Source organism: Macadamia integrifolia, chromosome 9 (assembly GCF_013358625.1).
Source record: "Macadamia integrifolia cultivar HAES 741 chromosome 9, SCU_Mint_v3, whole genome shotgun sequence".
Taxonomy (NCBI): domain Eukaryota; kingdom Viridiplantae; phylum Streptophyta; class Magnoliopsida; order Proteales; family Proteaceae; genus Macadamia; species Macadamia integrifolia.
The window spans coordinates 4,213,575-4,238,162 of record NC_056565.1 but is presented as its reverse complement, the minus strand read 5'-3'; the positions used below and the strand labels follow the sequence as shown (position 1 = coordinate 4,238,162).

At 37.4% G+C, this 24,588-nt stretch overlaps 2 protein-coding genes across 5 annotated transcripts; one reads left to right on the top strand and one right to left on the bottom strand.

Moving 5' to 3' along the window:
• Window positions 1-1,348: 1,348 nt before the first annotated feature.
• Window positions 1,349-12,507, bottom strand: LOC122089389 (peptidyl-prolyl cis-trans isomerase FKBP42-like). 4 transcript variants are annotated; one of them, XM_042659075.1, is made up of 9 exons: window positions 12,307-12,507; window positions 12,108-12,230; window positions 11,802-11,902; window positions 10,115-10,297; window positions 6,384-6,473; window positions 3,180-3,364; window positions 2,910-3,032; window positions 2,656-2,808; window positions 1,349-2,071 (listed from the first exon to the last, which is right to left on the bottom strand). In XM_042659075.1, exons 3-9 carry the CDS (start codon window positions 11,836-11,838, stop codon window positions 1,649-1,651), a joined length of 1,194 nt encoding a protein of 397 aa, XP_042515009.1. In that variant the 5' UTR covers window positions 11,839-11,902; window positions 12,108-12,230; window positions 12,307-12,507; the 3' UTR covers window positions 1,349-1,648. The 4 variants fall into 4 exon arrangements, with proteins under 4 accessions (XP_042515009.1, XP_042515012.1, XP_042515008.1 ...); XM_042659078.1 differs by having other exon boundaries at window positions 11,802-11,889; XM_042659074.1 differs by having other exon boundaries at window positions 12,108-12,507.
• Window positions 12,508-15,813: 3,306 nt separating this feature from the next.
• Window positions 15,814-19,541, top strand: LOC122088384 (40S ribosomal protein S4-like). Its single transcript, XM_042657645.1, has 5 exons — window positions 15,814-15,967; window positions 17,833-17,910; window positions 18,021-18,201; window positions 18,575-18,672; window positions 18,878-19,541. The coding sequence occupies exons 1-5, from the start codon at window positions 15,965-15,967 to the stop codon at window positions 19,310-19,312; spliced, it is 795 nt and encodes a 264-aa protein (XP_042513579.1). The 5' UTR covers window positions 15,814-15,964; the 3' UTR covers window positions 19,313-19,541.
• Window positions 19,542-24,588: the final 5,047 nt, after the last annotated feature.

The following is a 24,588-nucleotide window of genomic DNA, read 5'->3' as shown; positions in this document are numbered from 1 at the left end:
TGTTGGCCCCCAAAATAACTAACATGTAGGATGGATGAAGTTGGAAGATTAAAATCAAGCTTAGATGACATTGGTGGTGTGAAGTAGAGAAACCTACTTGAAAATGTAGGAATTGTTAAAACTTATAATGCATTTTATTTTCCTTAGTTGTAAAGTGATTCTCATAGTTCTTAGATCTACAGGACGGTCTTAACAACAACTGCCTAGTGCAATTGGTGAGTTGTGGTGTGAAAAAATCCCATGAGAAGTCTCGAGTTCGAACCTAAGGGTGTCAATCGAGGTTACAACTAGAAACTTCATAAACGTTATAAAAGTTAACTTTTACGTGATTCAAGAATCAGGTCAATTGGAGCAAGGGAGAGAAAATTATGGTCTTTTCATTGATTAGGGTTTTAGACGGACGTCACGGACCCAGGGGTTTTGGTAAAACGTGAGTCATGAGATCTTCCATTTTAATTATTTGGTGTTTCATCATCTATTGGCCTCAAGCCTGTAGCAGATTTGAATGAAAATATATTTTATCTTCACCTTTTCTCACCAAAATAACATTAATAGAACCCCAAATCATTGCCAGGTAGAAGAAGAGGAAAGAAGAAAATAAAAATATTTAGTGCCTGGTCTAGTGATATGATTCTTACTTTGGGTGCGAAAGGCTTCATTGATGATCGCAGCACCCCTGAGAATGATTGCATTACTGAATTTTTCACTGTTTGGTCTTTGATCATCGAATATACTATACCTTAAAAGACAAACTTGGGTTTTGCTAACCTCTGGAAAACTGACTGTACATGTCAATAAGGGAAATAACAAATACATAAGATTTTACTGAAAGTGTTTTGGACCATCACATCTTAGAATCTATTAATTAACATTTTCATTCAATAAATGTGTTTGTAATTTGCTAGCACTTGGACATCTAGTCATATGCAGGGTTAATCCAAGGCACTCCAGAATCTCAGGTCAGCCATGTTAGAGACCATCAACTGAAAAAGCTACTTGGCCAGTTGGCGGTTTATCTCAAGCAACTAAATTAAATTGATTGTCATCTATGACCACCCTCCGCTTGCTGTAACAAGTCTCTGCAAAAAATATCCCATGACGAAGACAGTTCATTCAAAACAATCTTTCCTACTATGACTAGACCACAACAACAATTATACACCCTCTAAATTCGTTATCACAAGAGGGAACATCAAACAATATTTCATGAGTTGACATGGATATTCATCTCACCTGAGACCTCAAAAAGTAGTTGGAAGTCCAAATTATTTTATTTATTTTTTATTTTTATTTTTTGGGGTGGGGGTGGGGTTTATAGTTAGAAGAGTGCACAACATCATCAAGGAGATACATACAAAGAATTGAGAAGTTAGGACCATAATACTAGCTGAAATTTCAGACAGAATCTCCATTAGGCTATGCTAATGGCCACTCCATGCAATTAATTGGGTACCATTGCTCAACCTGTTTGTTGATATCACTAAAGAATAAAACCATTAAGGGGTTATGAAATACAGATGTTGGAAGTCATATCATACTAGTCACCAATGCATATTGAAAGTAATTGATAACTTGAACTGTCAATTCTTAACTATCAAAGAGCAAAGATAAAAATTTCTTGCTGACGGTTGATGCAAGCCATGTCATATTAGTCAGTTTTCTGCCTTTTCAACCTGAAAACCTGATAAACTAGTGTGGCCAGCCATTGCCAAATTAAGATGAGCCAATTTTTCTGCTTAGGCTTCGGTTCAGGTTTTGATCTTGAGATGAGACAATTTTTCTGCTTAGGCTTCGGTTCAGGTTTTGGTCTTGAGATGAGACAATTTTTCTGCTTAGGCTTCGGTTCAGGTTTTGATCCTAATACATTCTTGTAGATCTCTTTATCTATATGATAACTAGCTTTATCACACTCAGCAAGCAATTGCAACTCTTTCGCAATTGCTTTGTCTTGGGGTGCAAATTTACGGGCCTTAAGAAAGTCTTCACGGGCATCATCTGTTTTTCCAAGTTCTACTTTGGCTTTCCCACGTCGAAATAGTGCTTTGACATTGTTTTGATCCTCCACCAATACCTGAGAGGACATCATGCAATTGATTAGAGCTCCCAAAATCCCACTTCTACATACTCATATTGACTAGACACAAGTTATATGACGAAAATTAAATCCCATTGGTCTAAACATAAAGAAACCGCAGGAAGCAAGCCAAAGCCACAAATCCAAAACCCGAAAGGAATACAAAACAACTAAACCCAACACAAGAATAAGAAATATGACAATTGACCAAATCCAATAACAACCATTGCTCATACCTTTTATATAAACATTCTGCAAAGTAGCTTGAAAGCAGCATTCCGATGAGGGAAAGTTAATCAGTACCCAAAAAAGGACTAATTTGAGTGTGTGTGTGTGCGTGGAACATACAATACAGTAGCTGGTGTTTGAGTAGTGCTAGGTTCCTCAAGGCCATAAGAATTTAGGTGACATCAAAAGAAATCCGTTTCTACAAATTAAAGTAAAAGCGCACAGCACCAAGATGAAGGAAAAAGAAGTCGAATAAAGAGTTTGAAGGATTAGTAAGTATCTAAAATTGCTGAAAATAACCAAGGCATAAAACGTGCAAAGAGACCATTATGTCCATGAAGTCAGATACATACAGTGCTGCACTGCCCAATAGCCTCATCATAGCGTTTTAGCTTTATCAGGCATGCTGCCATATTAAGGTGGCAAGGATTTTTAACAGCCAACGCCATGTCCCGGTATTTTCCAAACAACTGGAACATGAAGTTATCTCCAATGTATGCTATTGCCTAGCAAAAAGAAGAACAAACAGTAAATTTCTTGCATAAAATTAGAATGTTGAACATACATCACTTTAAAGGGAGAATTTTAAGGAACATAAGAGTGTAACCATTTCATACTGTTGCATCGCTTCCTCAAGTTTCTCATCACTAAAAAGTGCATTCCCTTCCATTTTTCTTCGATCCGCAGTTCCAATCCTTTCCTCAACTGTCATATCACTACGAGCTTTCCCCTGAAAAAGGTACCACAAATTTTATGGTCAGGATATTTAAAAAAAGGCAAGGACTTAAAGCATGAAACACCATTTTAAAAGTAAAAAATTACTCCTCCAGGAATACATTAGTCCTATACTATACCAAATGGGATGAGGGCAACCTACTTCTTTCGTTTCATCAAAACCAATGAGCTCAACTTCATATAAGAGATCTGCCATGGGTGGCACATTTGGGAAAGAAAAGTTTCCATCTTTGCCATAACCTAATTCCCAACTAACATGTATCAGGGCACGTTCACCAACTTTCATGCTTGAGACACCAATACCCAGTCCTGTCATCTCAGTTTTCTCTACAATACAAGGATAAATTGAATAGTTTAAATCGTAATTAATCAATAATCACTGCAAACAACATACTGAAAAAAATACCCACTATATCATCATCAGTACCAAAATAAGAAACAAGTCCATTTTAATAAGCACATGAGTTCTCTTATAGGCTTTATCTAGTTGCAAATAAAAGGGAATAAAAGGAAATTATATTAATTTGAAAGAAAATAGGAGCTTTTATAATCATGATTGTATAACTAAAATATGACCAAATTTGGCAAATAAAGTTTTCAAATGGAATCTTTGTTTTCCTTTTAAAATACAAAGAATTGATTCCAAAGAAAAGTATACTTTAATTGCTAGACTTCGAAAGTTTAAGGTTTGTTACACGTATTTCCATTTCAAGTTTTTTTTTTCCAGACAGAGAAAGTCGTAAAGTGCACACTAATTTGTCGTGCTTCCCTTCTTATACACAAATGAAGGCTCCCATAAATAAATTAGTCTTTTTTGTTGTTTTTGTAGTTTTTTAGAAGATGTAAAATGAAGTTTTCTAAACATAAAACCAGTTAGCAAAACTATATGTCCCCATTCTCCTTTTTATTATCTTCTACCTAAAAATATGCATGACTGGACACTTGTCCATTTATGATTACATCTAAAATGATTGGAATTATTGAAAAATGTATCCAAATGTTGATGCACATGCACGTTTTTCACAGGTCCCAATGAGGAAAGCTAATTGCAACAGGGAAAAATGCTATTTGTTGAGTAATATCTCTATGCCAGTGCATACCAGGCTTACGAGCACATATTTTAATATTCCAATCAAACAGTTCTAAATTATATGGATAATGTGTCAAATGTTTTTATCAACAACCACTCAATAAAAAATTTCACAAAGTAAAATTTGGTTTTATTATAAGTACTTATTTATAAAAAAAAATAAGAATAAAACTACTAAAACAAGTCATAAAATATTTCTCAGTAACAAAATATAATCTGCTGTGGGAAAACGAACAATCAGCATCACCTATGTAAAGATATGTTAAGCATGCTTGATAAGAATTTGAATATCTTCAACCTATTCACTCAAAGTTTCTCATCAAAAGTGAAAGGGAACCTCAAATAGAGAAAATTTGATGCTTAACAAAAGGAAAAGTAAATTCTATTCTCTTGCCTCTTTGCATACTAAATAACATTATAGTATGGGAAAAAGCTCTCTCTGATGCCAGATTACAATCACCCTGTCACATGAGCTCTTTTTTATTGTTTTCTCTCTCCTATCCTACCCATGTGAGATACCATTCCCCATGTCACCATTGGTGTGGCATGGGAGATTCCCCCGACACTGGCGTTGTGGGGGATCCTTCCTCTAATATTATATAGGTGGATGTTAAGTCAATGAGAAGTAAAATTAACGCAAAGCACACAAGTACGTATTTAACTGTAATCTAATGCATGTTACTAAAGCAAATCAAAAGACACAATCAACATGAAATTTAGCATAGAAAGGAAGCATCCAAGTGAGACCACGTCTAAATCAAAGGCAAAATATGAAAAATAATATTCCAATGAGTGATGCAGATACATCACCAATAGGGGTGTGTTTGCTTAGAAATAAGTCTAGGTTGGGCTGTGTACATGCTGGGCCTTTTGTCCATGGGGTTTTCAATACAATAGGCCACTTTAATGGGCCTAAACTATGGGTATTAAGGCTGCATACAGGGATTGTTATTATTAGGACTTAGTTTCTTATACTAGTTTTTTTTTTTACAGTTGTTTTGGGTTAGTTCAATTGAACCGATTCTATGTGGTTCAATTTAAGCCACATCTTTATTTATTTCTTTAGCTAACTTGAGTCATTGGCTTGTTAGGACTCAAGCTTGACTAAGTTGTCGCTAGTGGAGTTGGTTTGGGATTTCTCCAAGCCTACTCTCCATCTCCATCTCCAACTCAAAATTCCTTATTTCAGTTTCTTAGTCAGTTTAGGTTACCTAATTGGTTAAGGATTGTGTTAGGCCATTCCTTTGTAGTGTTATGAGTCTATTTTTGAGTTTTCTATATGAGGTTGTAAAGGGGGCCAATATTGTACAAGAAAATTGATTAATGAAAATCTCTGCTTGCTTCTTCTGAATTGGAGATCTCTTGTGTTTGATTAAGAAACCCTTGTATGTGATAAAGGAAAGTGATTGGTGTTTAATCCAATTGATACCTCGTGGTGAGAAACCTGGGTGGATCATCTTATGTTCATGTTCTCTTTTTGCCATTGTTTTGTCGGTTATTGATCTCTTGTTCATTCAATGCCATTAACAAGTAAGATTTATTCTGAATTTTCTGCAACTAGAATCCATGTTTCTGGAATTTGCATGTTGCACGTTTTTTGAGATTAGGCAATCCAGCAATTAGAATCTGTTCATCTTTTGATCGAGTTTCAAGATACATGATTGAAGGACTCAATTTAAATTTCAGACTGATCTGACCAGCAAATTGTCAGTTATTTGTGATTTCCTAAAAAACCCTTTTCTCCATTAACTCACTGGTTTTTCGACTGAATCAATTCTGGATTTCTGCATTCTGTTTTGTTCTTATTATCTAAAGCTAATACAGAATTGAATGTTTGATCTTAACCTAAATCTGTTTGACAAAATTTCCTGTTTAATGACTATTTTATCCCTGATCTAGGCTACAGTTTTAGTTGTTGATTTCTGGTTCTGTTTTATTCTTATTTCAGACTCTGTTAACTCATATGTCAGACCTGAGTTAGTACAGATCGACTTTCCCTACCGATGTTTTGAAATTCTGTTTCTGGTCTAAATACCCCTAGCTATTTGCTATTCCGAATTATTCTTGGAATCGAAGATCTTGTATATTGGCTACCGCTTTGAGTCTTTCAAATTCAATACTATAATAGAGAGTCTAGTTTTGTCCACACAAGTGTATGACACAACATGTGCAGACAAGCCAAATATTTACAAAGTGCCCGACAAATCATAGGAAAAAGATAAAACAGGAGTTTGAGAGATCACGTGAATTTTGTACCCTTTCCCAAGATCATTTCAACCGGCCGTTGTTCAAGCCATGTGTCTTCAAACTTGTGTTGGGTGCTTTTGGTCCACGCTCTGTAGTGCACTATAAGAACAAAGACAATCAGTCAAGTTCACCAAATCCTCAAACTACAAATTACAAATGGCTTTTCTCTACAAAACTTCGATGGAATAAAAAATATTATCTTTATCCTCCTGCTAAAATACAAGCCATAGTTCCAGAGTGCCAAACAAAGCAATTTAAATATAAGAATCACTTAAAATTTTAAGAAATGCCAAGAAAAAAAGGGTGCATATTCCTCAATTAATAAATTAGGCGGTTTTAAGATTGTCTCCGTTGGGAGTCTTGGGACACGTCTTATCTCCACACAATGTCGACATTGTAGTCACTACAGCGTAAAGTCATGCTATTTCTTACTTTTAAACCTAAAGAGTTCCTATTTTTCAAGGAGTGTCATTCTTTAAGTATAGGTTTCCATTTTTAGCTAAAGACCATCAGAGGCTCAAAGCAATCACATAGAAGCTCATCTTCAAACTCCACATAAAAATAGCAAACCAACAGATTTCATGAGCCTTACTTGCATAAATGATTACAAAGACTGTTTTGTTCTTAAATATCATGAGAAGTATAGCATACAGATATTCTCGCAGAGCTTATAAACAGTGAAAACTAGGATGCCCAATTTTAATGCATCATCAAATATGATGATGCTTACAGGTGTGTACAAAACAAAGGGAACAAAACATCCCCATGCAACTGGAGGCTTCACCCACAAGTACTTGCAAAACATATACACCAGAAGACAGAGTCATTATTCTTTTCAAAGTAGAGATGAATCTTAAAAAGTGCACCATTTTTTTAAGCCTTTTTTTGCCCTATTCACCATCAATGTACTTCAACTAGGGCAAAGGAAACTATCTGATGGATACAATCTAACATCATCATAGATTTCAGATTCCTCCCACAGGTAGAACTGTATGTGGACACAACCAGCAAAGTAAACAAACGTCAAATTTTATTTTGAATATATTGGTCCCCCACCAACTAGAAGATGGCCTCCCAGTGATCTCCTCCTCGGAATCTCACCAAGAGCTGCTGTCTCTTACAACTTGAGGCATCTCATACTCACACACATACACATAGCAATATTTTTTTTCTATAAAAAATGTGGTCCATTATGGAGGCCTTCTCTTTATTTATAAAATTGTAGCTCTATTACAAAATTAGTAACACTATTACTAAAGGAGAGTTACTAAAATGGAAGATGTAAAGAAATTAGAAACTAAAACACAATAGCTAAGTTGCTGGCTAAAAGAAAAGAAATAGAAACAACAACAGAATATTAGAAACTATATCTTCTAGCCAAAAATATCTCCACGCATGGTATCTTGTTATATATTGTTGCAGCTTGCTGCATCTTCTAGAAACCTCTTCTCATGCATGGACTAACCATCTGGCCCTAGTCCTGGCGCATAAAAACTACGAAACTTGGGCTGGCCCTTCTTATTCTTGTGGAAATACTTCTTCTCAAATTATGGAACCTTTGACCCACATCAGTTATACTAGTAAGATTCACTTTAAGCAGACTGAAGACTAACCATGCAATACAATCTTGTAATCTATCTCTTCGTTACACCAGATGAAGAATCTTTCACTATGAGAAATACAATAGCATCTATCTTAATAGAATAACCCATATAGTAAAGAAGAATGGCCATGCTATTCCTTGAAAAATCTGGAAGAGAAGCTGTTGAAAGCAGTGACCCCTATCTAGGTTATAGAAGTCATTAATACTCGCATTGTTATGATGCAGAGAAAATGTGTTCTTAAGGACCTTTATGCATGTCATGGCAGTACAAGAAGTCTGACCCCCACACTCAATGTAGGCACTACCGTTTGAGGTATAAAAGCCAAACAACTAAAGAGTTGGACTTTCCTCTTTATCTTGCCCCTACAGCTGGACCTAGTCTTTGGTGAATTACGGAATATTATTGATTCAGAATTAAGGTTCTAGGCAAGGAGAAATAAAATCCATAAGTGCCCCAAGTTGGTTAGTCACTAAATTTGTTACCAAATACTTAGTAGTTTTTTCTTTTCAGTACCGACTCTATTGAAGGGGATAATGGCCGAGAGGTTCGAACTTGAGACCTCCCGGTAAGCGTGGGCTTAATGCACCACAGCTTCACCAACTGCACTAGGTAGTTGTCGCTTATACTTAGCAGTTAAGAAGTTGTGTTTCTCTTTTATTTACTTTCTATTTCTATGTAATAGCTATGGATCTCATTCTAGAAGATCCTAATTAGTTGTGGCAGCAAAAGAACCCTTCCACATGCTTAAGGGTTACCATTCTTGTAACAGGTTCAGCTATTGCCTATGATTTTGATGAACACAATATGCTCCATAGTTGTCACAATGTCTAGGTGACCCAAGGCGTTGGAGAGGGTCCAAAAGTAAGGCGGCACTAACAAAGCGACCAAGGTGCCTGCCTAGGCGACGCATTGAAAACTATTATATGCTCTCTTTTGTGTTTTTTTGCTGCTGTGGTGAATCAGTTGCAGGCCTTAAGTGGTGATTCCTATGTTTGGTTGGTGGTGATACTAAGTCATACCCCCTACCCTTCTTCTATCTTCTCTCTTTTTCTTTCTTACTTCTCCTTACTGTTCTAGCGATTTTCCAGCAACCTTTCTCTCTCCTACCGTGGCCCATCAATAGGTAACTTTCATCTTCTCTTCTTAAATGTTTTTATTATATCTGTTATACTCCTATCAGTGAGTCACTGTTTTGCAGGATAATCTCGGTTTTCATACTTCCTATTGTTCTAGTCCAGTCTAATCCATATCAGTAACTTTGTTTTAATGTATCTCTTAATCTAACCGTTGGATATACCTCAATTTCTGATAAATCTTTTTCACCCTCTTCACCACAATCATCCGGAATTCGGTAGTCTGTCTGATTAATAGATTGGAAGGATGGATTATTCTTTGCTTACTAATTCTGTGTTTTATTAATTACTATTTTCTATTAGTGCTTGTTTCTACTAACCAAACGGTTGGTTGGTCGTGATATTTTAGGCACTTAGCCTTCGCATTAGGACGTCCATTCAGTCCAAATTTCAGGCCTATCGGTTGTAGGGATTGAAAGATGTTTTCACTGTGATTCTGGTTTTTCTGTTAGGTGTTCTTGTGTTATCTTTTCAGCCTAGTAAACCTCATCAATTATCATAATTATATAGGGAAAGTCAAGTAGATAGGGGTTTAGAGTCCTAAGTAAGAAATATGGTCAATAAGCAATGAGCTAGAGAATGCATTATAATCTTCCCAGCTTAAAAGAACAAACTGACGAACCATCATAGTTTATGAGTGAATATTGCAGTTTAACAATGGTACCATAAAATAAAATGATGCACTAACTTCCTTGGGGAAGAAATTGTTGTTATATAGCAGAAAGAAGTTTAAAAATTGCTCTTCTAATTACATCAGAGATCTTTGCTCAAAGGCACATGTATAAATGAGATTCTGATATACCAGGAGTGCAATTTTGCAGGTAAAAGGAACAGAAATAAGTTCAAAGAAATCATAAATGTACAAGCCATGCAACACAAAGAATAAATGATAGGAGAAGCTTAACTGTCATTTTAGAAATTTCATTTCCTAATTAGGTGAGATATAATGCAACATGCATAGGATTTTTCAATTAACATATCCATGCATCTTTATGGTACTTACAAAAGCATGTTGAATATTTTGATGGCTTCTGACCATGACCTTCCTTGATGATTTGCTTTGTGACTTTATCATGAAGGACTTCAACTACAGAATCAACCTCTGGAGGCTGTTTGGTTTCTTGTGAAGGCTCCCCATGTATAAATGAATCATGTTCAGCGGTGATTTCCTTATCACCATCTGGACCTGTACAGGGCATTGTCATACACCACTATCTCATGTTACTGAAAGCATAATTCTAATATTAGGAAGTAATAAAGTTTCAAGTTATTAACCTTTCACAAATTTTAATTAAATATGTAGTATAAAATTGACTCTCTTTTTTAATCAAATTCGCTTATGGTGTTACCCCAAGATCCTTCATTTTAATGTATAAAAGAAACTTTTTTTTTTTTGGGGGGGGGGGTGGGGGGTGATTAATACAATTGGGAATTGAAAACAGATTCTTTTACACTAGTGGTAGCACAAGTAACTTTTCCAGTGCTGTGAGCAAGTACTAAGCAAGCCAAGTTCAAGCCTAGCACCAGCATGCATATATTGTTACAGATCATTAGTCTTAAAAAAATTGTTACAGATCACTAGTCTTTTAGATTGTTTTCCATGCCTCATTTACATCTAAAATTAGATCAAAGGCTACCCAATATAATGGTTTTCCTACAAATTATAGCAGCATGCAGAACAAAGTAAGCATGCTAAGCAGCAATGATAATAATTAATTCTTCCTCAGTAGTACGCATTATGGTTTCAAATCATTTATGTTTGCATGTACTAGGGTCTAGGGTGAGTAGGAAGATGGCTAATTTGCAACTTACATTTGGATGTTAAATGCCTCAATGTACATGAACATAAAAAGTACAACTATCTACATGTTAGAATTCAGAAACTGATAAGTGCACATTTCCTCCATAATCATAACAAAGAAATTTCTAATTTTAACCATGGTTTTGAATTAGGTTACTTTCAGCTAGAATCATAATATAATTCAGTTTTGATACATACCAAAATCAAAGTATGTAAATGATTTCACTCAAAATGGACTTGGCCCTCTTTGGTTTCATTTTTCTTTTTGATTTTTTGGTCATAAAAAAGGTTTTGATTTCGGCTTGTTTCTATTTTAAAAAAATTGATAAAACACAAAAACTAAAAAGAGATCAAGAGTCATTTATGTGTTTTAACCAAAATTGATTTTTAGTTATTTTTGCGCTGGACTTTAATGAGCACATGCTTAAAGTCCCAATGAGGAGGGGTAAAGTAGTCATTTGCTTTGTAATTAGAAATCCAAGCCCCTTGCCCCCTCTTCTTCCGTCCAAAGTGGAGAAACAGTTATAAGAAAGATGGGTAAAGGGAATATCTCTTAACCATTTCTTCAAAAAACCATTTTGCATATAGGGATACCAAACTATTTCTCACAAAAAACCATTTTTATCAAGTGGTTACCAAACCATTTTTATGTTTTAATAAAAATGGTTTTCATTAATGATTTTTGTTAAATAAGTAAAAATCAAAAAGAAAAATGATACAAAGAGGGCCTTAGTTCATATACAAGTTATAATAATTTAACCAAAACCGAATTATGCTTTCATGTTTAAGGGTCGTGCACTGCAATTAAACGAAAATAAAAACCAAACAGAAAAAAAAGGTGTGTGAATAAATAATTTTTCTACAAGAAGTCAAAAGTTCGATGGATCACCAGCTGAATTACTCTGCTGCATCTGAACAACCCCCATTGTTTATATTTCACAATCCTTCCCTCTCTAATGCGAACCCCCTTGGACTCTCTGGAAAAACAGCCTAGATGATAAACAGTCAGTCTTCAAGAACAAAAACTACACAACCTAAAATGCATTGACAGGGATAACAAAGCAGATCCAAAATTTCATATAAGAAATCTTCGACAGAATCCCGCTTAAAAATTATAGCTAATTTGAAAGCACATCTGTGAGCATTCATGAAACGCTCCCATCAAATTAAATTCTTCAAGGCCTTAAAAAATTACCGAAAGCTAGTTCAGAAACGAAAGAGCGAGTAGATCAATCCAACGAAACTGAAGCGTGAAGGAGACGATACTCTCAATATCCCTACAAATCTCCGATGAGTAATCGATCCAGCTCCGACGAATCTACGAAAGAAGCAGTGAATCGTTGGTTATATCGAAGAAGATTTAGACGGTAGACCTCGACCGATCTTATTAGTACCTTAAATTGGGGAAATTTCTGTCAATCCCAACTTAAATTTACCCAAACTGTCTGATTCTCCGATCAAGATTGAATTTTTAGATCCCATATTTCTCCTCAACCGCCCGCACGTGTTATTGATCTCTTAGGGAAGTTTTCTTTATCACGGAACTCTTCTCCTAAACTTCCGCGAGATCCAATCAACACCCTCTTTTGGTTTAAGCTAGGGTTTAAGTTTGAAAACAAAAAAAAAAAAAAAAAAAACTGAGACTGAGACATGATACACACATAGGCGCTGGTGTAGAGAGCTGCATTCTTAGAAGGTTTTTTTTTTTTTTTGCTTTTAGAAGGGTGGGCATAACAATGTCTCTGAACCTATGGCCTACGCCCTCTTACATTGATTTTTGGAAGAGAGTTTTCCACCACAAGTTCTAATCTAGTCAGAACCCGTATTTGAATCGACTATGTGTTATTATATTTTGGTGTACAAATGTTTACGCATGAAAGAACAAATCAATGGATTGAGGAATTAAAGCTACAGAGAGAATTGGGTTTTTTCAAAGAATTACTGTGGCTTTTCCATTCCCTTTGATTATCATATATAAAGAAGTCTCTTCCATTTTTCCATCAAATTTCTCTGTATTTTGACCCTATTAAGATTGTACGAAAATCTTCACATTGATATTTTAATTATTTTTTCTTGAGAAAGAGAAGCTTAAAAGGTAGCATGATCCTTGTGGTTAAACACAAGGTGTAGCAAAATGACCACCCCACGTTTCATCAAAGACTGAAATCTCATCCTTAGTGATACTTCCACATGCTCTCAATGGCACCCAAATTGGCGTTGCCTTTCAAGGAACTGTCTCCCTATCTTTAATTGCGTTAGAAATGAAGAAGGTTCATAGAACCCTTCCTTATTCTTTCATTGGAAAAAGATTCTCAAAGTCGCTAGGGTTGGATACACTAACACCTATGTATCTATCTCTCTCCTCATTCCATGAAATGATCTCATTGCTCCCAATATGTGATACTATTTCGTCATACTTCATTTGTGCCTTCCCTTATGCCATTTGCCCAAGAACCCTCTCCTTTTCCAATAGGTATTACATAAATTACATTTATGAGAGAGTTCCCTGGCGGGAAGCGTGCCCCTTGTACTTACATGGGGTCTAATCGGATCACATGCATAAGCATCAGTAGGGGTGGATTGGTGGAATGTCCACCTTTCATGAGGGATGGGGCGGTCATTCCCCCCCCCCCCCCCAACTATGTATGGGCACAAAGGCTACACTATTTTTTAGGTTTATTTTCTTCCATTACATTATTAAAGGTATGGAGAAAAGAACAATACTTGGTTGTGCGCTCTGTGCCTAGATAGAGGGGAGGGAAAATGACCACCCTGCCCCTCCCTATTGAATACCTAGATGCATGCTCTCGTTGGCCCTCATGTTGGCACAAGAGACACTCAACTAGGCGGTATTCTCTCTCCCTAAAAATGTATTATCACCTTAATCTCATTTGGGGTGTGTGAAGAAAAGTAGTATTGTGCAATAGCACATAACTCTATGGACAAAAGATCGTTGCATGGTCATGTGATCCTTGCACCAATTTGGGGGCCAATGAGAGCTCGTAGGAGAATCAACATGAATGAATTTTTTTTTAATAATAATTATTATTGTTATTATTATGTAATTCACAAAGCTATTCCTTGGGATCTTGTCTTAGTACCATAAAATGCATCTCCTTCGCCTAGTGCAATAGCTCTACCTAGCATAGACTTGCCACCTTGCATGTAAGCGAAGTGCTCTTGGCGGAAATAAATAGCTCACTAAGCGATGATTGGGCTCCATTTCTTTGGATTACTGTATAGAGGAGAAAATCAAGGGAGCAAGAGCTAAATTGTATGTAAGTAATCATGCACATTGATTAATTTTACTAAAACTTTGAATTAGTATTTGAGTAACTTTACTTAGTTAATGTGGAATAAAATTTGGCCATTGAGATGTTTGCAGTTAATGAACTTAAGCAGATAGTTATATGAGTGAAACAAAACAACTTACAATTTATTCACAGTAAAAAGATTGAGTCGCATTCCCCTTGTACAAGAGTTGAGTCAAAGTAAATGTTAGAGCAAACACCAAGAAAATACAAGAATAAACATATAATAGATCCGCACAACACAGAGATTTAACAAGGTTCACACATCGGTGTGGTGTGCTACGTCCTCGAGTGAAGAAAAAGATATTTCACTATGCAGAAGAGAGATTATACTCAAGCAGCGGTGAGAAAACTCACCTTGAAATCCTAGTTCGAAAAACCCCCAAAATACAATGACTTACTCAATAAGACAACAATACATTATATACTCCAAATAGCTGGTCGACCCATCGGATCACGGTCAATCTGATCGAACCATACCGTGGGGATTACGCCCCCGCACCCCATACGAGATCAGTGCTGGGTTTCGAGCTTGGGTTGAGCTTCCATCAGAGATCCAGAAAACTTTCCATTCGGGTCGCCACCAAAATGTGTCAGAGAGGGTCAATCTTCAAAACGGGTCAAGAATGCGAAACAAACTTAACAGTAAACATAAGTAAAGTAATAGATACTATTTATCCCAAGATTGATTGATTAATTATTAGAGCTTGATGTAGGAGCAAATGATCAATGTATGGAGTTTTTAATATTACATGTATTACCATACTGAGGGCATTGGTCATGGCAACGTCATGGCATGCTCAATTATCTCTTAACCTAGCTATATTAGGTTCCTTAACTATTGTTGTATCTATTCCAATAATGAATCATTGGTTTAACTGAATAACTAAATAGCATAGATAGACCTTTCTCTTCATCTCAGGTCAATGGATCTTCTCAATACGAAGATCTCCTATATGGAATATACAAATTATGGAGAATACACATTCCAATTAACCGAACCTAATTCTAATTGCTACTATTAAGAATAACATTTGTACCATAAATGATAAGTATTTTCTATTAAAGAAAAAAAGTTGACAAATAATGAAGCCTTATACTTTAAGGCATGGTGAAACCTTGAACGACCTTTTTGTCAATTAGGAAACTTAATTTGGGCCGAAGTTGGACATGTAAAATAGGACCATAGGATCAACTTATTTCAGCCTCAGCTGAACTGTGATAGTTAGAGTCTGTTTGGTATCGTTTCTATTAAAAAAACGTCGTTTCGTGTAAAAAACGAAAATTTCAGTTTATGTGTCAAAATGCAGTTTTTAAACGAAAAAATGGTGTTTCAAAATTTCAGATTTTTATCGGGAATTTTTTTTTTTTTTTTGTAAAATGGAACGAAACTGGGAAGACGGAACTCCATTTTGGAGTTCCGTCCAATCTCGTTTTTTTTTTTTTTTTCACTTTTTGTTCCAAAAAAACAGAAACTGATCATAAGTACGCCAAACAAAAGATTCTGTTTTTCGTTCCAATAGAACGAAAAAACTCCAAAAACGTTTTTTTAGAACGATAGCAGACGGAGCCTTAGGGTGTGCTTTACTTCCGGTGCAGTGCCGAACCCACTTCGTCAGGGTTTTAGCCTTGCTTCGTCAGGGTTTTGGGCTTAACATTTTCTATTGGCTGAAGAAGCACCGGAGGCGTCGTTCGTTAGAGGTCGAAGGCAGAGGCGAGAGGTTTCGAAGGAAGAGGAATCATGGTTCGTTTTCTTTCTAATTATCTTGTTCTTTCCGGTGTTATATTGGTTTAATTCTCATCTTGTTGTCACAAATCCTCTGTGTTCGTAGACTTAGATTTGATTTCAGAGTTAATCTTCACAAGAAGAAGTGTTATGTTTACTTTATAATTATAGTTTGTTAATGAGATCTTGTTCAAAAAGTTCTCCCCCAAACCATTTGTTTTGGGCTCGTTGCATATCTAGGGGTTTCAAGATCTATAATGATAACCGGTTTCCTTGCCATTCATAGGATCTCGTGGATCTGATCTTTTAATGACTCATATTCTGAGTGGGTTATTCTCACCCTCCTGTGGTCTGCATTTAGTATTTTCTGAGTTCTACGTAGTCTTGTCTAGATATATATATTTTTTTATAGAATCAGTAGATGGCATTTTCAATGACAGATTTTGGACTAAAGTTGCTATAGGTTTCTTCCCCTTCACTATGGTGATAAGACTCGATAGTTGAATATGTATCAACTTTTGTATGATCGTCCACTGTGGATGTTCCATTTCACAGTGGCATCAAATGTTAGTCATTATATACAAGATAGCAATCTCAACTCCTCAAAGAAATCAATTTCATAGGCAAACGCCAAGTTTTAGAACTTTTAATGAGTCAATGTAAAAATCTATTTACACTTTAGAACTAGGAAAAAGGTTTAATGTGCACGACCATGCACAGTCGTTCCTTCAACCCTTGGATGGGGGTGTGTAACTTCTGCCCCACCCCATGCAACAGTTGAAAGGAACAACCATGCGCGTACACAGTCATGGCTTCAAACTGTTGAATGGGGGAGAGAAGGTTATGTGTTACACTTCTGCCCCCACCCTAATCCAATGGTTGACAGGAAGGACAATGTACATACACAGCTGTGCATAAAAACTGGATCCTTAGAACAATATGAAACTAGAATCGCTTAATTTGTAAAATTTGCCCTATTATGTGTAATATCATACAACAATGGTCTTTTGAGTTATTTTCGTTCTAATGCCAACAAGAAATGTTTAAGGATGAATTGTGGATTAGATATGTCCACAAAAATTCTCTAAAAGAGCAAGTCAAAATTATTGTAGTTCTTCAGAAGGTGTGGTAGCCTTCTTTCAATTTGGTATTGATTTAGTTAGATGTTTTTCTTTCCTTGTCCTCACAGTGAACTTATAATGATAATGATATTATCTTTAGTGTAGCGTTTTCCTTCACTGGTCTTTAACTCCTTATATTGTGGTTAAGTAGATCTTGTTTTTTCATGAAGTCTCTAATCTCTGGAAATAATTTTGGGTGAAACATATTGATAGCAAAAGCGGATGATGAGTGTAGGTACCATCTGTTAATATAGTGATGATTTGTCACACTGTCAAGATGAGACAACTGGAACATTTGTTCCTTTCTTCTGAATTTTTGTGGTTGAGGTTTACCCCCCTCTTTTTTCTAGCTCCCATCCCATATTTGCTTTTGGTGTTGATTTTTGAAGTGGGGTATTCAAGGAAGGTCTTCTTTTCTCACGTCTATCATCAGTATCTGTTAGTGAGGATTGCGGAGTGTTGAAGTGGGGTGTTCCTGATGTTAATAACAGTGATATTATGATTAAGGAATGTTATATATGATACTTGTTTACAATTTTAATTGTAGCCGTTTTATATGGGAGGGAAATAATTGAGGTATTCAAGGTAGGTCTTCTTTTCTCATGTCCATCATCAGTATCTGTTGGTGAGGACTGTGGAGTGTTGAAGTGGGGCGTTCTAGATGCTAATAACAGTGATATTATGATTATGGAATGTTATATATGATACTTGTTTACAATTTTAATTTGAGCTCTGAGTCTTTACCATTATTTTTACTTTCAGGCACGTGGTTTGAAGAAACATTTGAAGAGACTCAATGCCCCAAAGCATTGGATGTTAGACAAACTTGGCGGTGCCTTTGTAAGTATAGATAGTTCTTTAAGTGTCTGTGTTATCTACTCGCTGTGTTGCTTTTTAATAATATACATGTTCTCTCATTGTTAATCTGATACATTTTGTTTTTGTTGCAGGCTCCAAAGCCATCATCTGGACCCCACAAGGCCAGGGAATGCTTACCCCTTGTTCTTATCTTGAGAAACAGACTGAAATATGCCCTCACATACCGTGAGGTTATTGCTATACTGATGCAACGCCAGGTTCTTGTTGATGCAAAGGTTAGGACCGATAAGACCTACCCATCCGGATTCATGGGTATGCATTCTTAACTGAATCCTAGTTTTGCCTGAATTGTGCTTCTTTAATTATCAATTTCACAGATCAGATGTGGTTATGCTCACCTGATTATGGTGTTCTGAAGGATTTATCCTTTTATTGTATGATAAAATCTCCTTGGCGGAGCATGGTATATTTGCTGCCCATTCTTCAGCTCCTATGCATGAGTTGGGCAGTGGGAACAGCTTCTTCTATTCCTCCTGTGAAGTTTTGTGTTTCTAAAATTATTAGTTCATTCTCCTGTATGTCAATTGAGTTTTGAGAAACCCTTTTTTTCTTCCGATATTGATCTGGTTTGATAAAAAGCTGGAAAATTGACATTGCTTTTTTTCACTTTACCTACTATTGCCAGACGTTGTATCAATTCCCAAGACGAACGAGAACTTCCGTCTCCTTTTTGATACCAAGGGCCGTTTCCGTCTGCACTCAATCAAAGATGAAGAGGCAAAGGTCTGTTATTCTGACATTGATCCTTAGGTTGGAAGGTTCCCCCAGCCTGCTGGTTTTGTGTCCCCAATTGTTGGCCTCTGTAATGCTGACATTGGTGCTCATACCATATTCTTTTGATTGATGAAACAGTTTTTGATGCTTTGATTTTGTATGGTAGGAAAACTTTTGGCTTGTTTGATCTTCATTCACCTTTTCTTTCTGGCAGTTTAAGCTTTGCAAGGTGCGCTCTGTGCAATTTGGGCAGAAGGGTATCCCATATCTCAACACCTATGATGGGCGCACAATCCGTTACCCAGACCCTCTCATTAAGGCCAATGACACCATCAAGCTTGACCTCGAGAGCAACAAGATTGCTGACTTCATCAAGTTTGATGTTGGGAATGTGGTCATGGTTACTGGAGGTAGGAACAGGGGCAGGGTAGGAGTTATCAAGAACAGGGAGAAGCACAAGGGAAGCTTTGAGACGATCCACATTCAGGATGCCACTGGCCAAGAGTTTGCCACTCGTTTGGGTAATGTCTTTACTGTTGGCAAGGGTACCAAACCTTGGATATCTCTGCCCAAGGGCAAGGGTATCAAGTTGTCCATCATCGAAGAGGCCAGGAGGCGGCTTGCTGCCCAATCAGCTGCAACTGCTTGACCTTCAAGTATGATCAGAACAGTTGCAGAGATAACTGCAGTGTTTTTAGTTTTGGACTGAATTGGTAGTTTTGAATCTTGCCATTTAGCTTTGAGGATCAAACTTATGTGTCCAATTTTTGTTTTGTACATTTGGACGAATTTTTGTAGGTGCGTTCCAGTTTACACTTTATGTTCTCAGACTGATGTGATGAAAATGATTCAGATCTTATTAATTGGATTCTTTCTTAGTTCTCTGTGCACGCTGGGTTAACTGTCTTGATCAAAGTGTGCATCTGTTTGTCCATTGATCTTAATCGAGGCTACCGAGTCTCACATGTTGGATTTCTCTCATACTGGCCTAACAGGATGAAGGTCATTACTAGTGGTAAAAACTACATATTGGTCGAATTGTTACTTAGATTATTGTTATAAGTGTTTTGAGTTTGATTGCTGTGACCTTGTTGAAATTCCATTGGGTGAATATTGTTGCGAGGGCTGTATACAATCGCTTGTATATGAAGACTAGCTCTCCAGTTACCTAATTGTTTTATCCAGGCAGCCTAGCTGAATATCGTGAACAGGTTGGAACCATATATTGATCAGATGTTTTTGATGAAATTGTCAATTCAGATAATATTTACCTCCAGGGTAATTGTTCCAGATCTAGACGTTCTTCATCTTCTGATAAGGTCATCAGAATTAATTGGTTGTTTTGAGAGGAGATCAGCAATGCACATCAGTAATCCAACTGAAGGGTTCTGAAAGTTTGACAGAGGCTCATTCCCCTGTATAACCAGTAAGCCATGAACGACGAAGTCAGCTCTTGAAACTTCTCTACTTCTACCTACTTTACTATCTACGCAGTGTCAATTTCATAATGGAGTTGAAGCTCCGCTTCTGACCGTTTAACCACAATGGCCTCAGTCCACCATTTATCTCCATTCTCTCGAGAACAAGTTGAAAGTGGAAATGTATTTCTTCTTTGTTCGATTTCTGCTGTAAATTTTTTATGCCCAAACCTTCTACCGAAACTCAGCCATGTTTAGGTTCTAAAAACAGACATCTTCAGCTGAAAATAATAATTTCTGCAATTCTTCTGAGGGAGGGTTATTGAGTAGTACTGTGTTGGGAGTCAGGGAGGGACAACTGCACGGGAACAGCCAAAGGCCAGAGCACGGAAGCTAGTAGATGCTGGCTTAAAATATTCATACTTCGAACCTGATTGATGATAAAACGAAAGAAAGATAATCCAATAATCCAATTCTGTACTTAATCCAATTAATTAATCCTCTAAGCAACTTCCATTTTGTCTCAGTTATGTCCCCTACATAATTGAATTTAATTGCATTCTTTGATCTTATGTGTTCAGTCATGGATTATACTACATACCCAGAGAGTACAACTAACCATTTGACCAGATGCCCCACTACCAATTTCCTGGTTTACGGATTAGAATATTTGGTAAGAGAGATAAGGAAGAAAAGGCAATGTCCAAGGGAACTTGGGGTTCTGAAGACGGTATTATCTGTTTTTTTTTGGTAGGAATTCATAAGGGTCATTGCCCCTGGATCCTCTCCAACGTGCATCCGACGATTGGCAGCACCTGAGCATGCATCGAGATGTCCCTCATCGACAATTATGTGCTTTGTGGGAGTATTGAGTGAGCCCTTCACCGTCAATGAGTTTAGTTTTCCTACCAAAAAAAAAGAGTAGTTTCATTGGCTGAAAAGGACACTAACGGTATTCAATGAAGCTTGATGGTAAATTGTGTGACGTGGGTGTTTGAGGCTGAAATCCTCTTGGATGTTGCTTTCTTCTGTGTGAGATTCTTTTTTGTTGCTTTGCATTAATATTTTTGTTAATTGGGGGTGAGGGAGGGGAAGTTGGGACGGGAAGAGGATAAAAAGGTCTGATGAGAGTGTTGGGACTCAAGCCATGAGAGAGAGAGAGAGAGAGAGAGAGAGAGAGAGTTGAATGGAGAGGTGGAGGAGATGGTGGTGCTTCAAGAATAATTTCCTCTTCCAAACAAAGAATATAGTCCTCCGCATTGCTCAACGCCTTGCCCATAAACACAAAGGTGAGATTTTAGTCTATAGCATTCATCCTCTCTCTCTCTCCCCCTCTCTCATGTGTGTGTGTGTGATAGGTAACCTAAGGCATGGGCTGGTGAAACTTTATGAGGACAAGGAGTCTTGCAGAGAATATGAAGATATCCAAGTGATGTGGGAAATGATTCATTCTTCTGTTCCACCTACAGCCAAGAAACACCAGAGCAAGAAGAGATGTAAGGTGAGGCTTTGCTTTGGCCCAACCTGATGAAACATCTGAAGAGGACTCTTAGATGCTCTGAGGCACTAACACCCTAATATTTTCATTTACTCTTTCTTTGATGTTGGTTCAAGGGGAGAATGAAGTCATTCAATGATCTTGCTTTCTTCCCTTCTGCTTCTTTGTAAAAACTAGGCCATGACCGCATTCTACTCCCCTCACCATTCTGCACCATACAAGCTAGTCTAATAAATGTTTATTAATGAATTTACAATGTGAAAATTAAATGGGTCCTCTTAAGCATCATGAAGTTTATTGAATTGTCATCAGTCTTAATATCACATCAGCAAACTTGGTTGTATCTTTGTGATAAGAAGAATTTCCACACCTATTCCATTGATCAAAATTTTAAAACAAGGCTTAACATCCCTCGTTTGCATGCTAAGTCTAAATTTTGGGAAAAAGAATGTACCTGCACCAGATATAGGAAGGGTAAAATGACCACCCCGTCCCTGTGAAATGAAAAATCCCCCTTTTTGGATGTTTCCATGAGTGCTCTCATTGGCCCCTACAGTAGTGCAAAAGGCACATAGTCTGGCAACGATCACCCTTCCTTATCTAGAGTCGTCAATTATAATCTTATTAGATATTTTTGAGGTGGATACATCACTATCCTAATTCCTATCTATTATCTGATTTATCTCTATAAATTTCGACTAAATAGATACAAATTCGGATCCAATTCAAATATCAACTCTCATCTCTAGTTAGACTGACACTCCTGAAATTATTTGAAAAATCACTTGTACAAAAAGCAAGATGAAAAACTACACACATGATGGATCATTTGATATAAACCACTAAATTTGGCATGTGACATATAAGAGAATTCCCACTTTATCCAACCTTTCTCCAAAACTTACATTTCACTTTGACCAAAAAAAAAAAAAAAAAGAGGTATAACCCATGATTATGAAAACGCATGATGAACAAGTCAATTTAGTGTCTGAACCCCAAGGGGTAGCCGAGTTGGCAAGGGACCTTCGAGTTAGGAAGTATATAGCTTTGAGTTTGACTCCTCTTACTTTCTTGGGGCCAGTCACACATGGTGTTTAGTAGTCGAGTTGTTAAGGGAACTTCGCCTTAAGAAGCATGTGATTTTGAGATCGACGCCTCTTTACCTCCTTGGGGCCATTCACACGAGGGCATGACTTCAAGTATCCGGTGGCATATTTTCAGTGAACCTTGAGGCCTTAGGAAGCCTCTACAAAGGCCACCGGAAATAGGTCTAATATTTCTGGTGACTTGGAACCTGTTTCCGATGGCATATTTCCGGTGATCGTTACAGTGCTGTCAAATTTGACAGTACTTGTATCCTTTGGGGCAGCCCTTGTGGGTCCTCCTCTGGTGTTTCTGACACCCATTAACGCCTGTTTACCCTTTTACTATTAAGTGTGTGGATCCCACATGGATGATACGTTTTTCAGAACACCCGTTATTGTGGCATACAAATTCTTCTCCATGCATGCAACATGGGAAACCCGGCCTCTACCTATTAACATGTAGTTTTCCCATTTTCTGGAAGATGCTAAACATCCAAAAATAACCGGGAATCAAAGCAAAAATTTACTAATAAACAAAGTCCAGTTGAGTAAGATTCTTAACTCTCATTGTGGCAATGTCATTGTATTATTTTACGGTGGCTTAACTAGTGAAAATTAGTGTCCAATCATTGACCCCTCACTGGCGCAAGGACGGCACGACTAGGGAGCGTTTTCTCCCCTTTTTTTTCTGGTTAGTCATACTATGTTTCCCCAAAGAGTAGTGTCCAATAGTAGTGTCCAAGAATCATTCCAATCTAGCATCCCCAAACAACAGTGTCCAATGAGAGCAAGCAAAGAGCAATGTCCAATGAGAGCAAGTTCATATAGAAACAGATGATCAATAGTATTGACCTTAAATTTACCATTAACGAAGAACTGTCTGACTAATACGGGATTAGTTGCAAGCCCTCGGCTCCTAACTTTTCCATTCTTTCCTTCTTTGTCTATCCTCCTTGGCTTTCTGAATCTTGACACGGTTTTTCGTTTTTTCTTCTTTTCCCCATCAGTTCTACCATCTCTTCCCTCTCTTGTCTTAGATTGGTCCTGTGAGCTCCCTACCTCTCTTCTCTAGTATGGGCAGTGCTTCACCCTTAGGAACCTTGAACGATATTTTCCACTGCCACTAAGGGTTCGATAACCTTTTTTCTTTCTTTCCCTTGTTCTCCCCTGTTTTATTTGGTTCGTACGACTTTTACCCCTCCTAAACTCTTCATTTTTCTTTTGAATTGACACGTACATCTTCCTTATCAAATCGCCCTCTGAATAGACCTCGCCTCCAACGATCTCTTCCCATTTCTTTCCCCCTCTCTTCACCATCTCTCTGCTTTCTCCCTTCTCCATCTTACTCATCGTGATGGGTAAAATCCCCCCTACCCCTGCTCTCTCAGCTCCCTCAGAATCTTCTCAGCTCGCCATATGGAGCTCGCCTTTACTGGACTTAGTGGATGAACTACCATCTAAGCCGTGGATCCCCTCTACTACTGCACTCGATGGTTGGTTCCTCCTTTCCTCCTCGAAATCACCTCTGTGACCTCTTGGTGTCCATTTGGGAACCTTGCGGAGCTCTTTTCATTTGTACGACTGACGACGGTTTCTTCTATGTCACGTTTGATTCTAAGGAAACCTGTACCTCCATCTACTGTGCAGCTCCATGGTGGTGCGACTCCTTCCTTCTGTAACTGGGTTATCACTCTCTCAGCTCTCAGTTTGCTGTCAAGGAAAGGGAATTCTTACCCCTTTGGTTATAGGTGCTTGACATTCCAACTGCTGGGTACACTTATCATGCCATTCGAAATGCGATCGATGCTGGAATTTCCCTCATATCGACCAGAGTTGGCCTTCCCTTAGACACGACCATAGTGAAAATTTGGTTTAAGAAATCCAAATCCATATGTCTAGCCTCCACTCTACATTTACCTGATGG